Consider the following 13,098-nt stretch of genomic DNA (forward strand, 5'->3'; position numbering starts at 1 on the left):
GATGGGTACCAATATCGAGGTTATCCGATATTTGGTTCGTGAGTTATGATTTTTCGTGTGGTTATTGTACTTAGAAAATTATGTAATTACGTGTTTTTTTGGATTTATTTTCGATTTCAATCACTACGAAACTCAAAATCCTGGTATGTTGGCGTTCGATGATTCAGAAAAGGTCTATGGTTGAAGTGCATACGACCATTATTTTGCCCGTAATCGGGGTAGAAAAAAAAGTTGAAAAACGCAAGTGATTTTTTGTATACCCATTCGTTTCCTATTATTATATACGTCCGTTTAAAGTTTTGAGTAATAATTATTTTGTATTTTCTTTCGTAGGTGTTTAGTTATATTTTAACGTTTTACTCTTAGGTCTGTGCTGTTAGTGTGTTTGATTCTATAGCCCCAAGTTGTTTTTTAAGTGTGAACCTTTTAGATTCCGAGTGGAACGATGAATGTATTGATTTTACAATGATGTGTGTTTTTTTTTATTTTTTTTTATTTTTGTGTCTGTCATCACCTTTTAGGACAGTAAAAGTGCTTGGATTTTCTTCAACAGTACCTTTTCTGATAGAAAAGTGAATCTAGTTAGTTTGGGGGTCCGGGTAAAAATTTTCCAGTAACTTTCAAAAGCTATGTAAAAAAAAAATAAGAAAAATTGAGGAAAAAAGGGAATTTTACGCAAAATCTGTTTTCCAGAAATATTTTGGTTTTTGGTGTAACTTTAAAAAAAATGACCGTAGATACATGAAATTTTGACTGAATGTTTATCTTAGCATTTTCTATACACCATAACATTTTCAAAATATTTTGATTTATTTTGAACTCTTTACGGACATTTTCATTTTCCATTTTTTTTTAGTTTTTTTTCTAAAAATATCAATAAAATTTTATTTGTTGGATAAAAAAGCTTGAAAATTTAATAGAAGGCTCCTAGTATATTGTTTCAAAGGCAGATGAAAAATATTAAAAATCGTTAGTCACAGTTTTTTTTTATAAGCATTTAAAGTTCAAAAAATGACAAAATATGGAAAAATCACGAAAATTTGCAAATTATTTCGAGTTAGAAATTCATAAAAATTTTTCTTTTTAAATCTAAGATATGAAACTCATTCAAATGGGTCTCTGCCTCCTTACTGCAGTGGTCCACAATATTCTACACTGCTATTTTCTAATTTTACTATTAAAATCTTACCTCCAAATAATTGCTGTGGGACCAAAAAAGGTGAGATTATTATTGTTGAAAATGTTTGTTATTCTAAGGAGATAAACTGTTATGTTATGGTAGGTAGAAAATTTTTAGATAAAAATGACTTCTTCAAAAAACCTTGTGAAAGTTCTTGTATAGGTATTTTTGAAGTTCAAAAGAAATCTGTTCTTAAATGTTGGCTTATTAATGAAATAATAACTAAGTATGTTTACTTCAAATACAAACAAAGTTTTATCACTTTCCCGCTACTTCATACAGCTTAAATAAATAAGCACTCCTATTCTAACATAATATTTATGCATAGTGCATACTATTAAATAAATAAACGCTCTTAATTCTAATTCTTATAATAATAATAATCACTACTTCATACAGCTTAAATGAATTAACACTCCTATACTTACATAATATTTATGCACACTATTTATAATTATTTACTACAATCTATGAATGTCCATAGTATTTTGTGCAAAGATTGAAACTGGTTCAATATTTTCCTTGTTTTACAGTATTCCTTAAAGATTTTCCCTTTTTGTGGCTGTTATGTTATTTAGTTTAGTCAGAATGTGAATATTAATACACATAATTCATAACGGAGAAAAAGTGCCAGATGTCATTCCCAACACATGGAAAATTGATCAATCAAGCTGCTGGTATCCGAAAAACTTAAAATCAAATATAATAAATTCTTTAGCTCGGAAGCAAATCATGCCAGACCATAGTAGTGATGATTGGGAATATTGTACTATGCAAATTATAGAGACCAATATAAGTGAGTAATATACCATATAATATATAATATATACCTGTAATATAATATTGTACTAGTTGTTTTAAATTATAATATAATATATTATGACTTCAAATTATTGTGCAATAAATTAAAGTTACATTTATTGAATTAAGAATTTTTTTTCTTGATTCTTAGCTAGCTTTACCTATATAATATAATATATTAGTTATAGGTGATTTTCAACTTGGTCTTAAAATGATGGTGAAGTTGGCAAAAAACGCTCAAATTGTACATTCTGATTATGAGCAGAGGGGACGAGGAAAAAGAACTAAGGCATCAAAGCGCTTATTTGACAATTTAGATAGCGAATGCTCTGTTGATGAAGACTTAGAAACATCAAGAAGTAGTAAAAAAAAAATCCGTATCATTCCCTGATTTTCCTTCAAACATAAAAGGTGATATAATATTATTGAACACACCTTATTTGTAATCTCCGTCCATTATATACAATAAGTGCACTAACACCTGTTACTATGCAAAATTTAAATTGTGGAGTTATGATTGTTTGATTTAGAAATTAAACTCTTAAATTTTTAGATGAAAATACTAGTGATTACAGCTATCTATGTTTGTTAGTTATTCAAAATAATAATTTTAAATATCTTTAAAATTTTAAAAAAAACCCAACATACAAAGATAATTGGTTAATCATTAAATAGTTATAATAGTAATATAGTAATATATGTGGTTATGATAATAATTATCAATTATACTTTATTCCAAATAAGAAACACCACGGCGGTCACAGGTTTGCTAAGTAAAAGTTTGTGTTTCTTATTTGGTATAGAGTATAGTTTAACTCAGATGCCACAATCATAATATTGAATTATGTAAATTAGCTCTATTGTCTTAATAAACGGAGAAATCGAATGCTAGCTTGTGTTGCATTCCTTAATAATATAAAAAATGTATTAAATGTTATAATTTCTACAGACAACACTAGTAATGAAACACATCTAAATATTGCTAATAGTACACCAGCAAGAAAAACTTCATTATCAAGTCAAGATAATATATCAAACAATGAAACTTTAAGCACAATTGTATCCACCCCAACATGTTCTACAAGTAAGACTGATGTTAAAATGTCTTTATTACTTGTGTGTTCCTGCAGTTATAATTATTGTTTTATTTGACTTAAAATATTTTTCAGACAACATATCTGTATCAAATGTTTTTCAATGTAAATTAGCCAAGAAATCACATTCTTGTACTTTTCAAAATTGTATTAGTAATGATCAAGAAACCTTGCTACTTTCTATGGCTCATCAACTATGTAAAATATCTGGTAAGTATTAAAAAGCAGTTAAATTAACCTGAATGCATATTAATTAAATATTTTCATTTTAATCGTAGCTGAAAATAAGAAAATAACGTCAAACATGTTTTATATTAAACAAGAATTAAATTCATTTATTGAGAGTAAAAAATCAAGCCATTGTGATGAGTATGAGCCGACCAGGGGGCCAATTCTTGAAATCGTGATAAACTTTGTCGCATGCGATAAAAATTTTATCGCATGAAAATAAATAATCGGTATTCTTGAAAAAAGGTATGCATTTAGTCGAACGAAAAACATTCGACTATTAGTCGAGTGGTTAAGAACCAGTGACAAAATTATATCGAAGACTATGAAATATTTACGATAAAAGATAATAGATAATACTTGTAGGTTTTATACTTTTATACTTTTATGTGTATTTTACTTTGCAGTCTGTATTATAATATAATTATTCATTATTTTATATTATACATAATTAATTGTTCAACATTAAATTCCAAATTCGTCAACATGGAAAACTTCGAAGAAATGGCAAATTTGTTTGCCATTCAAAATATGGAGATGCAAGAAAATGTAGGGTATGGAAAACTATCAACAAAAAAAAATCGTATTGATCCTTTTACATTGTCCGATCGTCTGTTCATAAAAAATTTTAGACTAACTAAGGACCTAACACGATATTTAATTGAGTTACTATCACCATTTGTGGAAGTTAAAAGTCGTTCGTCAGCTATTGATTTAAGTACAAAAGTAAATCAATGATTTTTACATATAGTACCTATGACGTATAAAATAAAAATAAATGTTTAACTTATTTTGTTCTTTATCGTCAATTTTAGGTTCTAATTGCATTAAATTTTTTTGGTACTGGTTCATATCAGTCACCTGTGGGATATAATATATTCAATGCAGTTTCACAACCGTCAGTTTCTCGATGTGTGAAAGAAATAGTAGATGCTCTTAATCAACCCCAAGTTATAAACACTTGGGTTAAATTCCCATCAAATATTCAAGAACTAAATCAAGTTCGTGACGAGTAATACAAACATTTTTATAATTATATAATAATAGGCAGAAATTAAGGATTATTACCTACTATGTTCATGTAGGTACTTTAAACTTTTAGAGTTCAATATAAAGTTTGTTATTTACTTATAGCTCAATGTTCCAAACTTAACATTGACTTAACTAACTAAAGTTAATATTTTTTTGCTCACCTTGTACTTACCTATATTATGTGCAGTGCAGTGGCGATCAAATGATTTTATCATGGAGGGGGATGAGGCTGACTTTTAACATAAGTATTATTTTGATCTCTAAAAATATAATATAATTTTTTTTTTCAAAAAGGTATACAGTAAATGGTAATTAAGCCGCTCCAATTTTAAATTTGTGCAGACATTTTTTAGTAAAGTATAAACATTAGGAAATAATTCTTCTTTACATAACTTAATAGCATTGAGTCTGTTTGGGAGATATTTGATAATTCAATTATTTTTTTTTTTCTTTTTAATATATTATGTCATATAAATTGTTATAAATATTGAAAAAATGATCATGGGGGATCTATGATCTTTCCCACTACCCCCCTTCCCAGGTTGACCACCACTGTACAGTGTGATACTTTTATCATGAACCATGCAATAATAATAATAGTAATTGGTCCAACGTCAGTTTTTAACATTTAAACAGGAACACAGGATTTTTGTATATGATTAATAATAATTGAAATGTTGTTATAAGCTTTTATAGAACAACTGGATTTCCAGGAGTAATTGGTTGTATAGATTGTACCCATGTGGCAATTGTTCCACCCTCAACAAATTTAAATTTAGTTGAAAATCATCATCCAGAATATTTATACATAAATCGAAAAAACTACCACTCCATTAATGTGCAATTAGTAAATATTAAATATCTAATAATACAATCTAATATTATGTATACAAAATAGAAATCTCCTAATTGTTCATATTCACACGATTTAAGATTTGTGATTCTAAACTGAAAATTTTGAATGTCAATGCATTGTTTCCGGGGAGCACACATGACAATCATATATGGAATAATAGCAACGTTTTACCAGTTGTTCAAGAATTACACGAGCGTAATTTGAATGATTACTATTTACTGGGTAAACAATATTAAATATTATTTACTTTATTTAAAATATTTGTCGTTAGTGAATGAGTGTAAATTAAAACATTAATTTCTAGGAGATTCTGGGTATCCATTACGCCAGTGGCTTTTAACGCCAATATTAAATCCAAGTAGTGCAGCTGAAATACATTATAATACTAAACAAATGTGTACAAGAAGCTTAATAGAACGATGTAATGGGGTTCTAAAAGCCCGGTTTAGGTGCTTATATTCCTACCTATAATTTTGATTTTTTATGTATTTGGTTCTTGTGTAACATTATGCTTCATATTTTCTTCTTAGATGTTTGATCAAAGATAGAACTTTACATTATAATCCTGAGAAATCATCAGCAATCATAAATGCTTGTGTTGTTTTACATAATTTATGTATTACATACAATGTACCTGAATATATATATGAAGAACTAGAGGAAAATGACATGGGAATATATCAAGAAGTTGAAAATAATGATGTAATTCACAATAATCAACAAAATAGATATTTAATGTTAGGAAGACAGCAGAGAAACAGAATTGTTCAAGTGTTACAAAATAGAATTTGAATGAAATAAATGTATATTTATTTATAAATCCATAGAACAATAAACATTTTTAACTAAAACATTTTTATAAGATAATTTCAGTCTTATGAAACAATTTAATTATTAAAAAATTAATTTCATCACTTATAATTTTCAACAAAAACAAGTATATAATATAATAAATATGGGTAAATTTCAGTCTTATGAAACAGTTACTAAAAAAAATTAATTATATCACTTTTAATATTCAACAAAAACAAAACAAGTATATAATGTGATAAATATGAGTACATTTCAGTCAATTTATTTAGGTCAACTTATTTATTTATAAAAGAAGACAACATTGTACCTATATTTTTTAGCACAGATACCTGCTCTTCCATTACTTGAATTTTTTTTGCATAATAGGCAGTTTTAAGTTCAAGTTTTTGGGTTGCAATGTCTCCAAGTTTTTTGGCTGCTAAATTACTGTCATGTAACCCTGCAGCAATCGATGGTTTTTTAACTGGTTCTGAAATATTATTAGAAATTAGATAAATGAAAATTAAATTAATATACTTTTGACATATAAATAAAATTATTTTTCTAATATTTCTTACTCGTTTTTTCAATATTTTTTCTTTTTATGGATTGGAAAGATAAATTGGAAGTGGTTGGTTGTTCAATTATTTCTTCCGGAACGTTTACATTGATAATACTAGTAGCTAAAAGTTTTAAACAATAAATACCTATTATGATTGAATTCTAAGACAAAATTTGAAAACTATTACTTGGCATTTGAATACTGTTGTTTTCTACTGGCAGATAATTAGGAAGTTCATATGTATCAATTTCTTGGATAATACCAAAGCCTTAGAACAGTAGATTATTTAAGTATAATATTAGGTATAGTTCAAGAAAATACATACTATAAATTAATAGTTAATACTTACCCTCAGAATTGTTACATACTATCATATTTTCCAAATCCAGTTTACAAGGGCCTATAAACATTAAATAATAAGTTAAAAAAAGTATGAAACAGAAGTTTATCTTCCTCTTATTGAACATTTCTGAATTCTGATTTTTGCATATTAATAAGAATCATTTATTTTAAGATGTTTACACAGTTTTAATAAATTTTTTTTTTAACATAAGAATGGAGACTTATGTTTATAATTTTATCTATTCTGCATAGAATACATCATAACAATCAGATAAAAGCTACAATTACAATGAGGCTACTTTTGGGTAAAGTTTTGGGTTTAAATGCCAGAAACAGAAAAAAATATTTTCACTGTAAAAAGATAAAAATGTCTCCTAGATAAATATAACTATAATTACTTTAAATCCAGTACAATAATTGTTTAGATTTAAAATTATAAAATCATAACTTATAATTGGCTAATTATATGCACATAGATAATTTTAAAACATAAGTCTTTTGAGGGGATGCATCATTATGGAGAAAATAAGTTGAGGGATGAATAATGTAAATTAAAAAAAATAGAGGGACACCATCCCTCCCCTCTTCGACCACTGTGGGTACTGCAAAAATCTTTGCAAACATGTAATGAAATATGAAATCATTTCAAATACACCGTATAAGTTATTGGGAATTGTGTAAATATTGTACCTTGTATCACAGAAGTATCAAAGTCCAATTCACAAATTGATTCTTTTGAATCTGTATGGCCACTTATTGCAATATTACTTATTAGTGACATTGCATCTGTCTGTGCCTCAGACATGGTTATATTGCACGGTGGTCCACCCCCTGTACCATTTCTGTGCCGTTTTATGGCTGATGCTTTATTTTTAGCAGTTACTTTTGTATCTTGCCATGCCTGAAAAAATTTAAACTAAAAATCAAGAAATATTTGTACTTATTTCTAAAAACTAATGTAAAGTGAAAACTGTAGGGAACTTAATGATACAACTAAACACATGTATAATCTTTCTCTTAGTCTTAAATCAATTTACTATTTTGCTTTATTAAAATATAAAATTACAATAATTATTAAACAGTTAATGGTAATTTTAATAGTTCAAGAAATGTACATAAAATATTATTAAAAAACTATTGGCTATTTATCTACTTCATTATTTAATTCATTTTTACATTATATTGATATTTTTGAAACACCAAAATTGATATATTTGTAAAATGTGTCAACTATTCAAATATTTCTAAATACAATTTTTCATAAATATATCATATACACCACCACTACAAGAGTATATTATATATATTTATTTTGTTTATTAATCCCGGCAACTATGGTCATTAGCTGTTAGTTAAGCGTGTGTTTAATTGTATTTGTGGTAGGGTTTAGAACTGTATGGTTTTTTAACACATGTGGACAGCTTGTCTGCCAGGAAAGAGGAGTCACCCGTAACCAGTATATAATATTATAATACAGTGACCTACCCAATGACACGAGGTATACTCGACGCCTACTACTGTAGCAGAACGACTTCTACTGTTTATTTTCTATATTTTTACTATTATATATTTTATACATAAAAGGTGATATTTACTTTTAATATAAATCCGAGGGGTAAATACCTGACAGAAGTTTGGTACACTGATTTCAATGATTATACCTATGATTACCCATGATTTACTACAAAGATTACCTATGATTACCTATGATTACCCATGATTACCATCACCTTGTACACTGATTACCCCCAAGGTTTAACCCTCGTATAAATCATTCATTATTTCAAAAAACAAGCTGGAACCCCATCATACAAAAATAACACACAATATTTGAGTTTGTAATTTAAACAAAGCCAATATTAAGGTTCAAAAACAAACTTTAAAATATTCAGTCTTAACAATAATAGTTGACCACAATGTAAATTAAACTTATACCAAATTTTCCAAATTGTTTTCATAAACCATAACAAAATGAATTTTATTTGTACTAATATAAATACAAATACTAATTTTCACTATTTAATATTACAATGCCACTTACCTTTTTCCATTTTTCCCAATTCTTTTCGGCGCCGGGCAACGCATTCAATTGTAAAGCAATGTTTTCCCATCTACCTCTTGCTATGTTATGGGTAAAGTTAGCACTGAACTTTGCAGCATTTAATTGTGGGTCTACAGAAAGTAACTCTACAAGTAATTTCATTTGTGCCTTGGTAGGTCTAGCTTTTGTGCCACTCATAATTCACTAGTATAATATAACAATTCAGTCAATTCAAACAACAGTCCACACTCCACACGTCTGTAGTATCGCAGGCTTGAAATCATCAAATAGGAAGTACAAGAACTATTGATTTAAATTTTAATTAAATAAATTTATTGTTGATAACATTCAGTGATAAAGGAACAAAATAATAATTTATATAATTTTCGATTTGTTTGAGGTTAAAATCAGGGTTTTGTGTTGTTACCACAGTGGTTCATTCGGAATACTTAATCGCATTCGACAAGTGATAAAATCATATCGAATTAGTTCAAGAATACCAATTTTAAGTCGCATGCGATTAAAATTAGTCGCCTTCGATAAAATCTATGACTTTTATCGCATGCGAGAATTAGTCACACGATTTCAAGAATTGGCCCCCTGGTATGGCATTGTGATATAACCAGCACGATTTAAGATAGTGCTATCTTAAATCGTGGTATTAATCTCATATCATAATGATCACGTCACAATTTATCACTCCGTACTCGACTACATTAATATATTAATATTAACTATCTATCAAAAAAGTAAATGGTTTAAAAAATGATTGGTTTATGATCATCTTTTTTATTTTTTTTACTTGGTGTTTATGAACTCATCATAACCCTGTAATACAAAACCGTAAATATACCAATAGTGTTGTCTTTATAAATATATTATTTATTTATGATATGTATTATGTGCAATAGTAGTCCACAGTTGAATAGTATTTATACAGTTAATCATCAGATGAATTATTTTAACATTTTGTGGGCGTTCTAAAAATAAATTACAATATTATTTCATTTTTTCTTCATTATAAAAGATACCTTATAAAAACAAAAATTCATTTTTCACACTTAGTTAAAGATGAGCTACTTGTTTTTATGAATATAATTTTTTTATTTATTTCAGCGACATTAAGTTGCATAAATTGTGGTGCTTTAAAAGTTTAAATCATTCAGTAAAGAATCTAAATTTGAAAATAAAATTCACTTGGGTTGTCATTTTATAAACACCTCACACTTTGATTACCTATTTACCTACTAATTTACAGGAAAAGTACTTATAAATTTATTAGTAATTATTAAATGGACTGTACTGCATATAATGTAAAATTTGATACTGATAAAACATCAGTTACTTTATTACAAGATGTATTAAATAAACAAGGAGTACGCACTGTTCAGTATGAATTACTACAGATTGAAGGCGCTGTTAGTGCACCGTCATTTCAATATCGTGTCACAGATGGACGATTTGTGGCTTATGGTCAAGGTTAATATAATAATAAAGAGGTTTCAATTTATTTTTAATGTGTCAATTATGTTGTTCAGGAAAATCAAAAAAAGAAGCTAAACAAAATGCAGCTAAGGCTTTACTACGTATTATTCATAAAGAGTTTCCAGAATTATGTTCAGATCCTTTGTTTGAGTCACAAATTGATTTTACCTCAGACGTGAATGAAACGTTTGAAACAATGAATTTTGGAGATAATGATGAACGTAATCCGATTGGCATGCTTCAGGAACTTTGTACATCTCTGCATCTTCCTCCTCCAGTTTACATAACAGAATGTGAAGATGGTCTTCCACATCAGCGTTTATTTACTGTTTCATGTAATGTCTCCGAGTATAAGGAGACTGGTGTAGGCAAATCTAAAAAGATTGCAAAACGACTTGCTGCCAATAATCTTTATTTGATGTTAAAAAGGTAGTAAAATTGCATAATACACATTGTTGTTAGCAGTGGCGTAGCCAGGGGGCGTTTTGGGTGTTTAAACCCCTCCCATTGACATTTTCCCTCCTAATAAATTTATTGTTTATAGGGTTTGGGACCGCTTGCAAGTTATAAATTTGTTTTATAAAATGGCGAAATTAAATACAAAGTTTGAATTTGCATATTTGTGTATTTTTTAACTTAAATGTACATACAATTTTCGGGAAAAATTATAATTGAATAACATTGAAAAATATTTAAAAAAATATTATGTTTGGTTAGGTACAATAGGCGATTACTTTGAGGCGAGTCCTGAACTCTAAATTTATTTATATACAAAAACTGTAAAAACTTGGTTTTAATCTATACCTAAAACACCCCCCCCCCCCCATTTCATAATCCTGGCTACGCCACTGGTTGTTAGTATTTTTATTAATTAGTTTATAATTTATATTTTATTTCTTGTCATTAGCATTCAGGCAGATCTCAGTCTTAACTCTGGAGCGGCTGAGAATGTAGATGACTTTGTTCGTCAAGAGTCCAGCAATCTAAGCGGTTTGAAAAATTCTAAATCCACTTCTCAGTTCTATAGGTTACCTGAAATTCATAGACATTTACCAATAACCGAAGGCCCTTGCTATAATGATCTAAAAAAAATGGATGACGAACAATTATATTCGTGTAACAGCAAACTGATTTTGGACAGTTTTACTGCTGAACAAGGACTTAAAGTATCATTTATTGATTTTGAAGAACTCTCAAGTACCGGCAAATATCAATCTTCTCTTCAAATATCTACTCCCATTACTGTGGCTTTTTATGGTGAATCCACTATCAGCTACGAAGAAGCTCAACAGGATGCTGCGTATAGGTCATTGGTATTTTTTAATTGTATATTAAATAATAGTGCATTAAATTTGGTGACAGTTACTTAATTAATTTTATGAAGTATTGTTGGTAATAAAAAAAGTTAGTTCAGAATAATATAATATGATGTTTGATATATTTTTGTGGCATTTTCTCCATTTAATTAATGTTTTTTTATTGGTTAGTCATATAGTTAGAGCTTGGTAATTAGGATAAATAGTACACGTTTATTATGTGACCTACAGAGTGAAAATCGAGTTTAGTATGTGACCTACCAAGACTATTATATATTATATACGGGAAATATACAGGTTCTGATCATTAACGGGTATTTTTTAAGTAATATACAAAAAGTATTTTAAAATAAAATACAATTTGTTTATGACATTTTTTGAATAATTTTATGTATTCATTCATCTTTTTTAACTGATTTGACTGTTTTTAAATTAATTATCGGTCCCGTAGGTCACATACTAAATTAATACCCGATAGATAAGGCACATAGTCCAATAGGTCACATACTAAATGAATCCCAAAATTGTATATCACTTTTAACTTACTAAGTTTATACGATGCCGTTAAAACGGTTTAAAGTAAACCGTTTTGAAAGTTAAAACGCTCGCGCTATGTAGCTTAAGATTTTAAAATTGTTTTATTTGCTTAAATGTTTATAATATGTACATCTGATAAACCGGTTTAAGCAAATAAAACGGTTTTAAATTCTTATAGCACGAGCGTTTTAACGCCATCATATAAATGTAGTATATAATCAATAAATACTAACTAGTTAATAGTATTTTTATAATTAGAAATTAATAACTATAATAGTATAAAAGTATAAAACAAGATGGTGAATAAATTATTCTTAATTTTGAAAGTGGATAGAGGATCTCTATCATGACCATTTTATAAACACAACTCTGAAATCACTCAGGGTAGAATTTTTATTAAATAAAATCATTTGTTTTAATTGGAAAAATACTTAGATGTTAGAATTACATTTTTAGTTAAATGTTTGAGATACTAAAAAATAGCTACTGGTCTTAGTTATGCTATCTTCAGAAAAATTATGTTCAATTATAATATAATTTATACAGTGTACTGTGCTATATGAAAAAATAACAAAATTACTCGAATTGTTTTTCAAAATTTTCAATGGTTTCTACAATGTACTGGTATTATTATGATGTTAAGAGAATGTGATACCCGCATGTGTTGTCTCCGTCTTACAAGTGCGTAACTTAGAAAATTTTACGCTCAGCGGAACACGTGTAGTTCCGTTAATTTAAAAATTAGAGTGAATTTACCTCTTATAAAATCTAAAGATAAAATTATTACCTAGGTAACCTCATATGCTTTTTAGTATATTTTAATTTTAACGCT

General features: G+C 27.9%; 3 protein-coding genes across 5 annotated transcripts in view; 2 read left to right on the plus strand and 1 right to left on the minus strand.

Moving 5' to 3' along the window:
• Positions 1 to 3,468: 3,468 nt before the first annotated feature.
• On the plus strand, positions 3,469 to 6,011 carry LOC103308561 (putative nuclease HARBI1). Of its 2 annotated transcripts, XM_029492265.1 has the most exons (7): positions 3,469 to 3,857; positions 3,936 to 4,029; positions 4,119 to 4,315; positions 5,023 to 5,182; positions 5,269 to 5,413; positions 5,496 to 5,640; positions 5,722 to 6,011. In XM_029492265.1, the coding sequence occupies exons 1-7, from the start codon at positions 3,691 to 3,693 to the stop codon at positions 5,981 to 5,983; spliced, it is 1,170 nt and encodes a 389-aa protein (XP_029348125.1). In that variant the 5' UTR covers positions 3,469 to 3,690; the 3' UTR covers positions 5,984 to 6,011. The 2 variants fall into 2 exon arrangements, with proteins under 2 accessions (XP_029348125.1, XP_008180374.2); XM_008182152.3 differs by having other exon boundaries at positions 3,469 to 4,029.
• The window catches only part of LOC100302440 (uncharacterized protein), an 8,992-nt gene continuing 1,879 nt past the window's right edge, over positions 5,986 to 13,098 (minus strand). The window contains 6 exon segments of one of the 2 annotated variants that reach the window (NM_001163127.1): positions 5,986 to 6,473; positions 6,562 to 6,666; positions 6,733 to 6,813; positions 6,895 to 6,945; positions 7,578 to 7,788; positions 8,929 to 9,226. In NM_001163127.1, the coding sequence (NP_001156599.1) occupies positions 6,280 to 6,473; positions 6,562 to 6,666; positions 6,733 to 6,813; positions 6,895 to 6,945; positions 7,578 to 7,788; positions 8,929 to 9,126 (840 nt within the window). In that variant the 5' untranslated portion in view covers positions 9,127 to 9,226 and the 3' untranslated portion in view covers positions 5,986 to 6,279. 2 annotated transcript variants of the gene reach the window in all.
• Positions 9,671 to 11,851, plus strand: LOC100161051 (RISC-loading complex subunit TARBP2). The gene is made up of 4 exons (XM_016802268.2): positions 9,671 to 9,771; positions 10,187 to 10,407; positions 10,467 to 10,842; positions 11,321 to 11,851. The coding sequence occupies exons 2-4, from the start codon at positions 10,221 to 10,223 to the stop codon at positions 11,781 to 11,783; spliced, it is 1,026 nt and encodes a 341-aa protein (XP_016657757.1). The 5' UTR covers positions 9,671 to 9,771; positions 10,187 to 10,220; the 3' UTR covers positions 11,784 to 11,851.

This window comes from Acyrthosiphon pisum, unplaced genomic scaffold (genome assembly GCF_005508785.2).
Source record: "Acyrthosiphon pisum isolate AL4f unplaced genomic scaffold, pea_aphid_22Mar2018_4r6ur Scaffold_21112;HRSCAF=23059, whole genome shotgun sequence".
Taxonomy (NCBI): domain Eukaryota; kingdom Metazoa; phylum Arthropoda; class Insecta; order Hemiptera; family Aphididae; genus Acyrthosiphon; species Acyrthosiphon pisum.

Coding starts and splice junctions, on each gene's coding strand:
- LOC103308561 (XM_008182152.3), top strand. CDS start 3,691: ATGTGTATTTTACTTTGCAGTCTGTATTATAATATAATTATTCATTAT. Junction 4,316..5,022: donor CTAAATCAAGTTCGTGACGA/GTAATACAAACA, acceptor TGTTGTTATAAG/CTTTTATAGAACAACTGGAT. Junction 5,414..5,495: donor GAATGATTACTATTTACTGG/GTAAACAATATT, acceptor ATTAATTTCTAG/GAGATTCTGGGTATCCATTA.
- LOC100161051 (XM_016802268.2), top strand. CDS start 10,221: ATGGACTGTACTGCATATAATGTAAAATTTGATACTGATAAAACATCA. Junction 10,408..10,466: donor ATTTGTGGCTTATGGTCAAG/GTTAATATAATA, acceptor TATGTTGTTCAG/GAAAATCAAAAAAAGAAGCT. Junction 10,843..11,320: donor CTTTATTTGATGTTAAAAAG/GTAGTAAAATTG, acceptor TCTTGTCATTAG/CATTCAGGCAGATCTCAGTC.